The following is an 11700-nucleotide window of genomic DNA, read 5'->3' as shown; positions in this document are numbered from 1 at the left end:
GTTTTCCATGATCTCCACGCTTACAGCAGTGACAACCAGATCATGATTTAACTACTTAAATAAAATTACTTTTAATAACTTCTTCACGCGAATCATTAAGAACACTATAACAGGCTATTAAATGGAATATATGGTCCAATAGTGACCTCTAGCTTTTGATTTTAAAACGTCACCATAATGTATTATTAAATTGAATAATTGCTGAAAAGGGATCTAAAGAAATTAATTTGGGTCATCTCTTTTTATTTCTTGTTCTTTTGTCTGAATTAATTATAAAAGCAAACAACACCGTTCAACAACCTACTATATAAAGTGACCTAATAGTATTTAAGCGTCATCCAGCACTGTAGGTGGCGCTAATGGTCAGATGTTTGCCGCGAACTCTACGTAAAACAACCACTGTCGCCTTGTTATGACGTAATGAAGATGCGCGCATGACATTGGTGTGGTGTGAATGTTCTTAACAGGTAATTTATTTACTTTTATCGCTCTAAAATAACTGTTATGGCCATAATTGAAATATATCACATTAATTGATTTGCCGCAAGCGTTCGATGTTATCTAGTTATTTGATAAGCTGTTTGTCATATAAGATTGTTTCTAATAAAGTTTATTTTGGATTTGTATTTTTCTTGTCAGGTCAGTATGGCCTTGTCGCTATCCGGGTTGATTCTGCCCAAACTGACGCAGCAAAGAGCTTTCAGGTAAATGTTCTATCTGCTTGCATTGATATCGATGTACAGGATTCATGACGGTGTGCATTTGCCTTGCTGGGAATGATCATGGAAACATCAGGACATTTTTACTGTATGACTCATGACTCAAATAAGAGGACGAGAATCTAACCGCAGTGCAGCTGTTTTGCAGTTTATACATTAATGCACATCAACACAATATTTTGTTCTTAATACATGGATGTCTGTAAATCCTTCGACGTCGATTAATTTAATGATAGCATAACATTCAGTGAAACCGTTTTAGTTTAGTTGTATATTGATATTAGGCTAAATGATATTTCTGTTTGAATATGGCTGAAGAAACACTGTTATATATATTATCCCATCTCATTCCAGTGTCTCTGCAGCTGCGGCTGCTATTCAGAAGTTAACACGAGTGAGAGTGGTCGACAACAGCTCTCTTGGAAATGCCCAACACCACCGTCCACCAAAAGTTATTCACGTTTACACCAAGAATGGAGTGGGTAAAGTGGGAGACAGAGTCTTACTGGCAATTAAAGGACAAAAGAAAAAAGCTCTCATTGTGGGTCAGAAGATGCCTGGAGCACATATGACACCACGGTTTGACTCAAATAATGTTGTTTTGATCGAAGATAACGGAAACCCCACTGGAACAAGAATCAAAGCTCCCATACCTACACATCTGCGCAAAATGGAGGGGGAATATTCCAAACTGATAGCCATTGCTCAACGATTAGTGTAGATCCTTGTTTTTGTATGCTGGAAAATCTCAGATGTCCATTCTTTTTCATGCTTATTTTGTCTGTAAATAAGACTTGAACTTTACCATTCAATAAGTCTGTCGTCATGGTACATTCTTTAAAAAAAATAAAACTTATGGATTTGCTTCAGTCATTTTTATGTTTGCACTGTAGATTATTATTTATATGTTATGTCTTCGGTACTAGAATCAGACTATTTTCACTTTTCAGGAAAGTTAACTCATTGATGGTTTTTACTTACAGTTGTCAGGACCAATATTTTAAGTTCACTTTACTCTGAAGCTTTTGAAAAAGTACAAAACGGTCATCAACATGAATTTTTAATATTTTATTCAGAAGCTATATTATATTTATATCAGTGAGAATACTGAAATTCAGCCTATACAACATAACATTCTGCATCTATAACATATTAGTTAACCTTTAAGGAAAACATGCAATGCTGTGGTTTCTTTTAAGTGGCACTTTCAACAGTCAACCTTTTGCCAACAAAGGCAGATTTTTCTTTTGGGAGAAAATGCAGATGCTTGTTAGCTACTCATCCTATGGTTTTCCTAACACATATAAACATTCAGTACATGAGCAGTGAGTGGAGGTCATCTTCAGACAACAAGTGTACCTTGAGTGGTGTTCTCTATTGTGTAAATGCATTATTTTCTATTTAAACGAATTCTTAAAAAAAAATGAGTGGCACTTTTCTCTAATGGTTATTGTGAAGGTGAGGTTGTTGCATAAGAGTTTAGTATTGAGGCACTTTGCAGCACATTCTTGCATTGGGAATGGTCTACCTCAACCGCACATTGTCATGAAGAGCCACTATGGAAAAGGGAGGAGACAGAAAGTGGTAAGCAATTTATTCTAACTTCAATTAAAAAATTACAAAGAAAAACAAGACCGATCACCTCAGAACAGTTCATCTCCACCTCTCCTGTTCCATCTCTGTCCAACAGCTGAAAAGATTCTACAAGAAAGCGCAAGATTATATAAACAATGGTAAAACATACAGAATGAGTTGAAAAGATTGTTAATAGGCACTATGTAATATTAATCAAAACATACTGAACATGCACTCCAGTTTGATCAAGCAGCAAATGAAGTTATCAAAATCGATGGTTTCGTTCTCAGCATATCTGGCTACTAGAATCTGGTTGAGTCTATTGTTGAGCTTGAAGCCTGCAGAGAAAACAAGAAAGGTGTAGTCACTGGTAGTTGTTTTACCAGTCATTCCATTTATGAGCAAGATAACAGAGGCTTTACCTGCTGATTCCACCGCCATACGCATCTCATAGGAGCTCATAGTCCCCGACTTATCGATGTCAAATTCTCTGAAGATCTCCTGAGTGAAAAAGAAGGGATTGTTATTGAACATTATGCTGACCCATCTATTCAAAATTCAGAGAGGTAAAACTAATCAACGCTTAAATACAAAAACAATTCACTAACCAGCAGCTTTCTAATTTTATTCCAGAGGATCTGAAACTCTACTAAGCCCAAGCGTGCACTACCGTCTTTCTGAAGAAGCACAGAGTCAGGAATAAAAACACAACTAGCTTGACTGATCACATATGCTGATCAATAAGCTTAGGTTTAATCAAACTTTAAACATTGCTTTAAATAATAAAGGATACATCCAGGAGATTGACCATAGTTCTACAAGAATCCATACTGAACCCATCTGTCTTAAGGTCCTTGTCTGAGATAGAAACAGTTCATTCACATATAAATATAAGAAACAGTCTCATTTTCATTGAAATGAGCGCACAGAGGACTGCTTTTACCCACGTTTGGACACGACCCGGTTAAGGATGGTCCTGAGTTCATGGACAGATATCTCCATATCCTGAAACAAAACAATCCTCATTCATCAGCTGTAAAAAGTCATTTATTATTTTAAAAATATATATATTATAATATATATTTATAGCCGCTGCATTTATAAATGAATGAATTAAATTTCTGATCTATTTTATTCACTCACCTCTCCAGCCAGCTGAGCAAACAAGGCCTTAAAAGAGTCGTCAATATCATCCTCTGTAATTTCTTCCTGAATGGAAACCAAATAAGCCATGTTTGTCTAAAAGTCTCAATCCATCAGTCTCCAGATATTTATCTGGATGCTTACACTTACACAATTTAGCCTCAAGAACTCACCTCATCCTCAAAGTCTGCAGAAATCTCATCATCCAACTCCCTAACAAGATTAAACAGACCAAACTTTAACAGAATAAACTCCACAAACTTTAAACATAGCATATTCAAGTTTTCTCAAAAATGTAACTTCTATCATCACTGTCATCCATGTACGACTTAAAGAGCAATTTGGAAATTGTTTGAGAGTGAGTAAATAATGTCAGAACTCAAACTTTCAACCAGAACAATACAGATATTTTCTATATCGCCACATTTTTACAAACACTCACTCTGTCTGTGATTGTTTTTCTGTAAAGACCCGTAGGACAAAATCCGCCTCCTTGCTGGGCTCGAAGGTGGACGGGACGATGATGTACTCTCCAGGAGGCAGGCGGAGACGTGTGCTCACCTCCCGCAGGTTAATAAAGGTCTCGGACCGAGCACAGGATGAGTGAGCCAGGAAGAAGTTCTTTTTGAGATGCACGTTCTGACAGCCGGCGTACTGCAGATAGATGGAAATTACTGCATTGCAATTCTGATGTTCTACAGTAGAATAAGTTAACGTATGTTGTTTAATGAACAAACATCCTACAAAAATCAATAAATCACCTGTGTGGTAGTACACAAGGCTTAATATTGTAGGCAAACCTATTAAACACAGTATTTGCTGAAACTGATCCGTACCTCTTCAGGAATCTGCAGAAATATAGGAAGGAGAAATATATGATGTAAAATGACTGTTATTACACAGCTAGCATCAGAGTATTTCTTCTCACATAAAATAATAATTCAACTCTGCCAATATTCATCAATGCTTGTTTTCATCAAATGTTTAATCACCTCATAGACTGCAAAGCCGATGGTGAGCATGTCTTGTCCTTGACGGCGATACTGTCTGCGGTCTTTCTGCATCAAGGCCACCAGGAAGCTGCAGGCCACCTCTTCATCCTCAGGATCATCATCTTCCTCCAGCAGAGTGATCTTATACTGTGGATTAATCCAGAATGTGTCTGCCAAAGATGATGGAAACACATACACAAGTTGTTCTTTAGGTACAATCCCTACTTTTTAGAAAAAAGTCACATAATTTCATGACTCCACATGTGTCCTTTATGGTGAACTATAAAGTGTCCTGTAAATCAGAGTAGTGTACTCACTGGCATGGTTTCGACAGCCCCCTGCAGTGCTGCCTTTCCTCCAGGAGCCGTGAAACTTTACTGTATTCCAGTGGCTCATCTCATCCTCGCTCAGAGCATCAGGGGTAAGGTTACAGATCTCTAACCTGGAGAACTGCCGCAAGAACTCACTGAACGACATCCTTCGAGAAAAAAAAACAATCATTCTTTACGCCGTGATGGTTCAGAATGCTTTGTTGGTCTATTAACATGTCACATTGAAGCTCACCAGAACTCTCCGTCCTCCATCTCCAAGTGCAGGTCTTCTTTCTCAGATTCATCAATCTCATCCCATTCAGAGGAGCTGTGGAGGGAACACACTATACAGCTCTCAAATATTTGGGCTGAGGTGAAAAACATGACTCGACTACTTTCACTCACTTATCGCTCCAGGCCCCTGTCCATTCCACCTGACCCCACGGGTTACGGATGCGGATAAGCCTCTCCATATTGCCCCTAAACTCCACCTGTTATAGAGAAAAGAGATCCTGCACATCAAGACAAACACTTGAACTCTGAGGTATTTATCATGAGACCACTACCTGTTTGAGAGCAGTCACAGAGTAAGCATGACCCTTGACCAGCTTTTTGAACGTCACGGCTTCCATGTCAAAGGCACTGGTGATCTGGTACACAATCATAAAGAATGGATTCATCTAAATCTAGAACGAGGTATGTAACTGCCAATCAATACATATCAACAGCAAATGCTACAAATATCTGAGTGATTCATGACAAGTTTTTTGAGGGATAAACTATCACTTTGAAGTAATGAAGTTCTCACATCGATGGAGCAGCCCAGCAGTGAGCCTCTCTCCAAGGCTTTGTCGATGATTCTGTAAAGATCTTTCGGGGCTTTCCGGAGCTCGTACATCTCTGAGACTCCACCTGTAAAATCCTCAAAACCTTCAGTGGTGGAACCTCCAGAGAGAGCTTCATAAGAGCCGTTTAACCTGGAGGAACATAAACAAACATACCATTATCACTCAACAATCTCTGGTTTCTCTGCAAGAGACACATAAATCAGGACGTACTTAGCATAGGCTTTTTCAACCAAGGCACTCCAGAATTCATTTCCCTCTGCTGAGTGGACGAACATGAGCTCTCCATCTTTGACTGGCAGCCGGTCATCAATCACAATGTCCACCCACTCTCCAAACTGCCAGAACTGCAGAACAGATGAAAACGGTCGGAATTAATAGATTTTTGTGGATTGACAGCGGTCAATATGAAGAAAAGACAGATGGAGTCCAAAATAAAGAGTTTAAACCCTTCCCATGTAACACTATATACAGACCATTCCAAACTTCCTTTAATCAGCATTTCTAGATGTATTGTGGTCATTCAAGTTCAGTTTCAGTGTTTATTTTCAACAAAATCAAACCTCAGGAGTGACAAAGTCATCCAATAGCAAGACTGGCAGCAAGACTCATAAAAACTGTGATAAAAATCCAGGTTATCACATAAAAACATAATTTATATAACTCAATATAACTGTGGCTTAAAAGTGAACATAAACTTGTGTTCTTTGCAGGATTTAAGGTCTGAAAAATACAGAGCAGCTTTTCTATTATGACCTGTTTCATTTTCTGCAAATAGAAACAATATTTGTATTTGAAATTTGGGAGAAATATTGTTAGTAGTTAACAGAATGAAACAAAAATGATAATTTTACCTAAACACATACCTAAATAATAAGTAAATTCAGAAAAACTGAAAATGCTCTTTGAAATGGTCGGCTGTATATGCAATATGTAAAAATACTATATCAATATTTTATGATGTATATTGTTATTATATTACTAATATGTATTTCCAATTTATTTAATTGTCTGAATTTTAAGATTTTATATTTTATTTCTCATCTAGATCCCTAGACTGGCAGTGTATACTAGCAATTTTACGAAACCTGAAAGTGGAAAATTCCAGCATATCCGTCCTGAAAGCTCTGACCGTGAGGAACAACTCTGTGTAGAAGCTTTTCATTAAGAGTCAGTGAGGCTATAGCAGCCAGAAGCCAACAGTCACCTGACAATAAATAAAACAGATATGCATTTAAACTGTCAAAATCATGTCCTGAATTAAATGCTTCTCTTACTTTAACAAACAATGATGCCTTTGATAACACACAGAAGATTAACTACCGTCTGCAACCGGCAGGGGGCCAGGGCTTATTTTCACTGTAAGGCCTATGTGAACCCATTCCTGTTAATCATCCTACTCCCATCTCCAGAGCACAGGAATTTTCCAGAACCTCAAAACTGTAAAGTTGGGCCAGCAGCAGGCTGAATGAATTCGATTGTCTTTAATGAGGGTAAACTAACAGAGGCCCCAAAACCCACTTGCTCACCCACAGTCAAAAACATATCTCATTGCATAAGAACCAAAATCAAAGCGGTATCTATTTGAAGTATGCATAAATACATTTTATCTTGCAACATTTTATAAAAAGATATTTGGTTGGTTTATAGAAAACAATACACTAATGTTCAAAATTGTTACAAAAGTTTTTGGACACTTTCTGGTTATACATATGGTAAAGGGATAGTTCACCACCCCCAAATAAAACTGTCATTATTTACAGATCTCATCCCCCATTCATTTTATTATTATTTAATAAAAAAAAGAAATACTATGGGAGTCAAGGGGGAAGGGATCTGTTTGGTTACTGACATTCTTCCAAATTAGCACAACAAAGAAATGTACAAAGGTTTGGAACAATCTGAGGGTGAGTAAATAATGACAACATTTTCATTTTTGGGTGAACTATACCTTTAATACGGTCGTTAATGTGATGAAATAAATCTATGGCTATTCATTTATGATACCTGTGTGAACTGACTTTAAACATTCACTAAAAATTGTCTGAACATTTTCACAAAACTGGCTCAGAAATGTCTAGTATTTCTAGTCTTTCAGGTGCCACTTGGTTTGATATCCATACATTTTGAAGTGTCCAATTGCCAAATTATTGTAAAAAGCCACTATAAAGGCAGATATGTTTACAAAAACGAGGAAACCCCTCACATTTTCATTCAGACTTTTAAGTTGGCATGATCCCAAACATGCACTGACTCAAGGTCAGTATGAAGCAAATGAGTCACTTGCAGACACGCCTGGGGCCAGTTATATGAGCTGCTCTTTCATGACTCATGCTCCGAGATTCCTGTTTATAATCTAATACGTGTAAATGAAAGACACAGACAGGTATTCTTGATCCTGCATGTAAAACCAGATCAATTACCCAGAGCTCCCTGACAGATGTCTGTCCTTGTTGCTCCGCCCAGAATGAACTGCGGATCATCACAGAGCTCCTGCGGGGAAGAAGAGATTAGAGGGGCTGAAAAGGGTATCGGTCAACCCAAAGGTTTCTTTACCTGTTCTCAGTTTACAGATACAGACACACCTACTGTACAGTAGTGTCGGGGAAACTCACATACAGGAACAATAATGACCCGTCTGAATTAAGGCACTCTTGAGGCCTTTGAGTTGAATCATATGTACTATGACTAAGTGTGCATGAAGAATCTTTGTGATCCATGTCTGTGTGTGATTTTATAAGAGCGCCAACAGCTGCAGTGAAGGGAGGGGTGAATATGAGGACATTCTCCTGCTGAATTGAAGCATGTTACTGTCTGTACTACATTTGTTCAGTGTTATGGATGCCTGTAAAGGAATAATTCACCTAAACATTTAAATTCTGTTATCGTTTACTCACCACCAAGTTGTTCCAAACATATATAAATGTCTTTTTTTTCTGCTGAACACAGAGAAACATATTTGGAGGAATGTCTGTAACCAAACAGATCTCGTCCCCTATTTACTGCCACAGTAGGGAAAATAATTAGCCTACTAGCTACTAGATTTGGAACAATCTGAGGGTGTGTAAATGATGACAGGGTGAACTGTCCCTTTAAAGTCAGTGTGAATTATGACTTTTGCTAAACAGGACATTTAGGGAGAAAAACTGTAGGGCAGAAGTTGATATATATATCTTGGAAATGGACTGATTTGATAGATAAGATAAAATATTTTTAGAGGCAGAGTAGGCTACTTAAATTTGGATTAAAAGTCAAATTTCCATTGAAATTACATACACCCAACATGTGGTTTGAGTTCAAGGCAGAACTCACCTTTACAAACGGCACACTTCACCAAATTTCCCCACTCATGTAGGAAGGCAATAATTTGTTTCTCTTAAAATGTTTTGTAACGGATGTATTTGACTACTATTTGACAGCACAACACATTATCTTCTGCCTCACCGTTGGGCGCATCCACTCCACATCAAGGGTTTTGGAGGAATACGGGGCGAGTTCTTTGAAGCCGAGAGACGGGGGCTCAGCGGGAAAGCATGGATCTTCAAACAGGAACCCTCCTTCCAAACACTCCTGTCTGATGGCTTCATAATCCTGGTTCTGAAAATGTATGGCCTGCTCGAATGAACCCACGCCCTCTGCTTTCAGCCTGTTAGCACTGATGTGTGCTGAGATTCCTCCATATGTAAACATGCTGCAGTGGGTATAAATAGCAAAACCGATACCAAGATGATCTATCAGAAACACTTAACATTTACTCTTTAGTCTAACATAAAACTTGTGTACATTCTCATGATTCTTTGTCTTTTGGAAAACACATGATATATTAAGGCTTATGGGATTTGACATTATAGATACATGGGGTTCAGTTAAAGGTACAGGATTCAACATGTAAATGAGAGTCTATAATTTTGATATAAATAACACTGTATATGGACATGCTATATATTTATATTATAGACATTGGATCATTTTTTATTATAAAAAAACACAAATACAGTTCAAAATGAACCCAAATGTTATTTGCTTTCTGATGAACTTAACATGTGGTTACCTGCGTGAACTTATACATAAATGATTGTATAATCTTATTTTAAACATGTATTTATAGGATTAAATAAATTTGTCTTAAATTTCCAAATACATGGTGCCACGGTAGGTTGTTATTTTTCTGTTTCTTTTAACATAGGCTATTGTACTAGCATGAAAAACTATTGTACTTTTGCAATTGGGCAATTTCTGCAAATGTCAACCTCATGAAGGTTTTACCAAAGGTTTTTACAATGCTAACAGCACAGATTACAAAATGTGGTGGTTTGAATAGCCACGTGTGACATCTCAAAGTGTTACAAGCATTGTTTTTGTTTTCAGTACATGATTTTCCATTTTCCCGGAAAGTGCCATTTTCAGGATTGTCACGTCCATAACGGTACATATTCCTCATAAATTGAGACATGATGTATAAAATAACTATTTTATGTTCTATGAAGAGACATCCTTCTGGTTTCTACATTAATTATACATACATATATTATAACAATTAATACACAGAAATCCTACAAAATATGTTGTCTCTTTAAAACATCCTTTTTTGTCACATCAATAACACAGGTTTATTTTCCTCTCTTAAAATCGAAAACTCGTGCAAAGACTGATCTTTTTCTGATGTTTAGACTCTATTAACAATGGTTTAATAAATGTGAATGAAAGAATGATAATGTCCATAACGCTGGAATACTGTTTGCACACACTCTCTATCTCACACACGCACACACACTCACACTCACTCTGTTACACACACGCACGCACGCACGCAAGCAGCCTCTCTCTCTCTCTCGCACACACACGCACGCAAGCAGCCTCTCTCTCTCTCTCGCACACACACGCACTCTCTCTCGCACACACACGCACTCTCTCTCGCACACACACGCACTCTCTCTCGCACACACACGCACTCTCTCTCGCACACACACGCACTCTCTCTCGCACACACACGCACTCTCTCTCGCACACACACGCACTCTCTCTCGCACACACACGCACTCTCTCTCGCACACACACGCACTCTCGCACACACACGCACTCTCTCTCGCACACACACGCACTCTCTCTCACACACACACACACACACACACTCTCTCGCGCACACACTCTCTCGCGCACACACACACGTGCGCGCACACACACGCTCTCGCGCACGCACGCGCACACACACTCTCGCGCACACACACTCTCGCGCACACACACACACACACACACACACACACACACACACACACACACACACACACACACACACACACACACACACACACACACACTCTCGCACACACACACACTCTCTCGCACACACACACACTCTCTCGCACACAAACACACACTTTCTGACACACACAAACACACACTTTCTGACACACACACACACACACTTTCTGACACACACACACACACACTTTCTGACACACACACACACACACACACACACACACACACACACACACACACACACACACTTTCTGACACACAAACACTCTCTCACACACACACACACACACACGCACACACTCTCTCGCTCACACAAACACACGCACAAATCCGTTTTACCTCTCTAGTCTTTACATTTCACAACAAAACAACATCCCTAACAGCAATTTCTAAAGTTTCAAACATCGTGTAGTTCATTATTCTGTCACAGAATGCATGGCATGCCAAACATCCCGTCGCGAGCTGTCCTTACTTCAGCAAACCCCCGCAAATCACGGCATACCCATAACATTACTAGCGTGACACTATGCTAAATATTTACGTTTACGATCTCGGATATGTGAATAAAATACAGATATGAGACTGACTAAAGAAGCTTATTTTATATAGCAGAATAACAGCAGGCCGCCGGAGAGCAGGGCGAGCAGATTTAAACCTTCATAAACATCGACACGGACGACGGAAACACAAGAGACGCGTAACTTGCCTTTTAAACTGCGCTCCTGTCGGGCTCTTCTGACGTGTTATATGTGTTAAATATTCCGCTATATTTGCCTGAAAGATCAGCTGTACTTCAGCGTATGCGCGTGTTGCTTCAGTGTGTGTGTGTGTTGGATCCCAGAAGGGGCGGAGC

The 11700-nt window shown here is 38.9% G+C and overlaps 2 protein-coding genes across 2 annotated transcripts; one reads left to right on the top strand and one right to left on the bottom strand.

The window, feature by feature from the left end:
- Nucleotides 1-355: 355 nt before the first annotated feature.
- On the top strand, nucleotides 356-1586 carry mrpl14 (mitochondrial ribosomal protein L14). Its single transcript, XM_079473215.1, has 3 exons — nucleotides 356-467; nucleotides 640-704; nucleotides 1074-1586. Exons 2-3 carry the CDS (start codon nucleotides 646-648, stop codon nucleotides 1438-1440), a joined length of 426 nt encoding a protein of 141 aa, XP_079329341.1. The 5' UTR covers nucleotides 356-467; nucleotides 640-645; the 3' UTR covers nucleotides 1441-1586.
- Nucleotides 1587-1769: 183 nt separating this feature from the next.
- Nucleotides 1770-11689, bottom strand: capn1a (calpain 1, (mu/I) large subunit a). Its single transcript, XM_079473216.1, has 22 exons — nucleotides 11554-11689; nucleotides 9030-9276; nucleotides 8009-8078; nucleotides 6674-6792; nucleotides 5799-5932; nucleotides 5549-5717; nucleotides 5307-5390; nucleotides 5146-5231; nucleotides 4994-5068; nucleotides 4747-4907; nucleotides 4430-4599; nucleotides 4274-4285; nucleotides 3880-4091; nucleotides 3611-3650; nucleotides 3438-3503; nucleotides 3242-3299; nucleotides 3088-3152; nucleotides 2903-2971; nucleotides 2717-2795; nucleotides 2519-2632; nucleotides 2362-2420; nucleotides 1770-2275 (listed from the first exon to the last, which is right to left on the bottom strand). The coding sequence occupies exons 2-22, from the start codon at nucleotides 9273-9275 to the stop codon at nucleotides 2249-2251; spliced, it is 2115 nt and encodes a 704-aa protein (XP_079329342.1). The 5' UTR covers nucleotide 9276; nucleotides 11554-11689; the 3' UTR covers nucleotides 1770-2248.
- Nucleotides 11690-11700: the final 11 nt, after the last annotated feature.

Source organism: Barbatula barbatula (assembly GCF_947034865.1).
Source record: "Barbatula barbatula genome assembly, chromosome: 14".
Taxonomy (NCBI): domain Eukaryota; kingdom Metazoa; phylum Chordata; class Actinopteri; order Cypriniformes; family Nemacheilidae; genus Barbatula; species Barbatula barbatula.
This window is presented reverse-complemented; position numbering and strand designations above follow the sequence as displayed.

What these genes read in the sequence shown, in the direction of transcription:
- mrpl14 (XM_079473215.1), top strand. Translation starts at nt 646, where the DNA reads ATGGCCTTGTCGCTATCCGGGTTGATTCTGCCCAAACTGACGCAGCAA. An exon ending in ACGCAGCAAAGAGCTTTCAG is followed by an intron (nt 705 to 1,073) that starts GTAAATGTTCTA and finishes ATCTCATTCCAG; the next exon opens with TGTCTCTGCAGCTGCGGCTG.
- capn1a (XM_079473216.1), bottom strand. Translation starts at nt 9,275, where the DNA reads ATGTTTACATATGGAGGAATCTCAGCACACATCAGTGCTAACAGGCTG. An exon ending in TGCTGGGCTGCTCCATCGAT is followed by an intron (nt 5,391 to 5,548) that starts GTGAGAACTTCA and finishes ATTGTGTACCAG; the next exon opens with ATCACCAGTGCCTTTGACAT. An exon ending in TTGCTCAGCTGGCTGGAGAG is followed by an intron (nt 3,300 to 3,437) that starts GTGAGTGAATAA and finishes GTTTTGTTTCAG; the next exon opens with GATATGGAGATATCTGTCCA.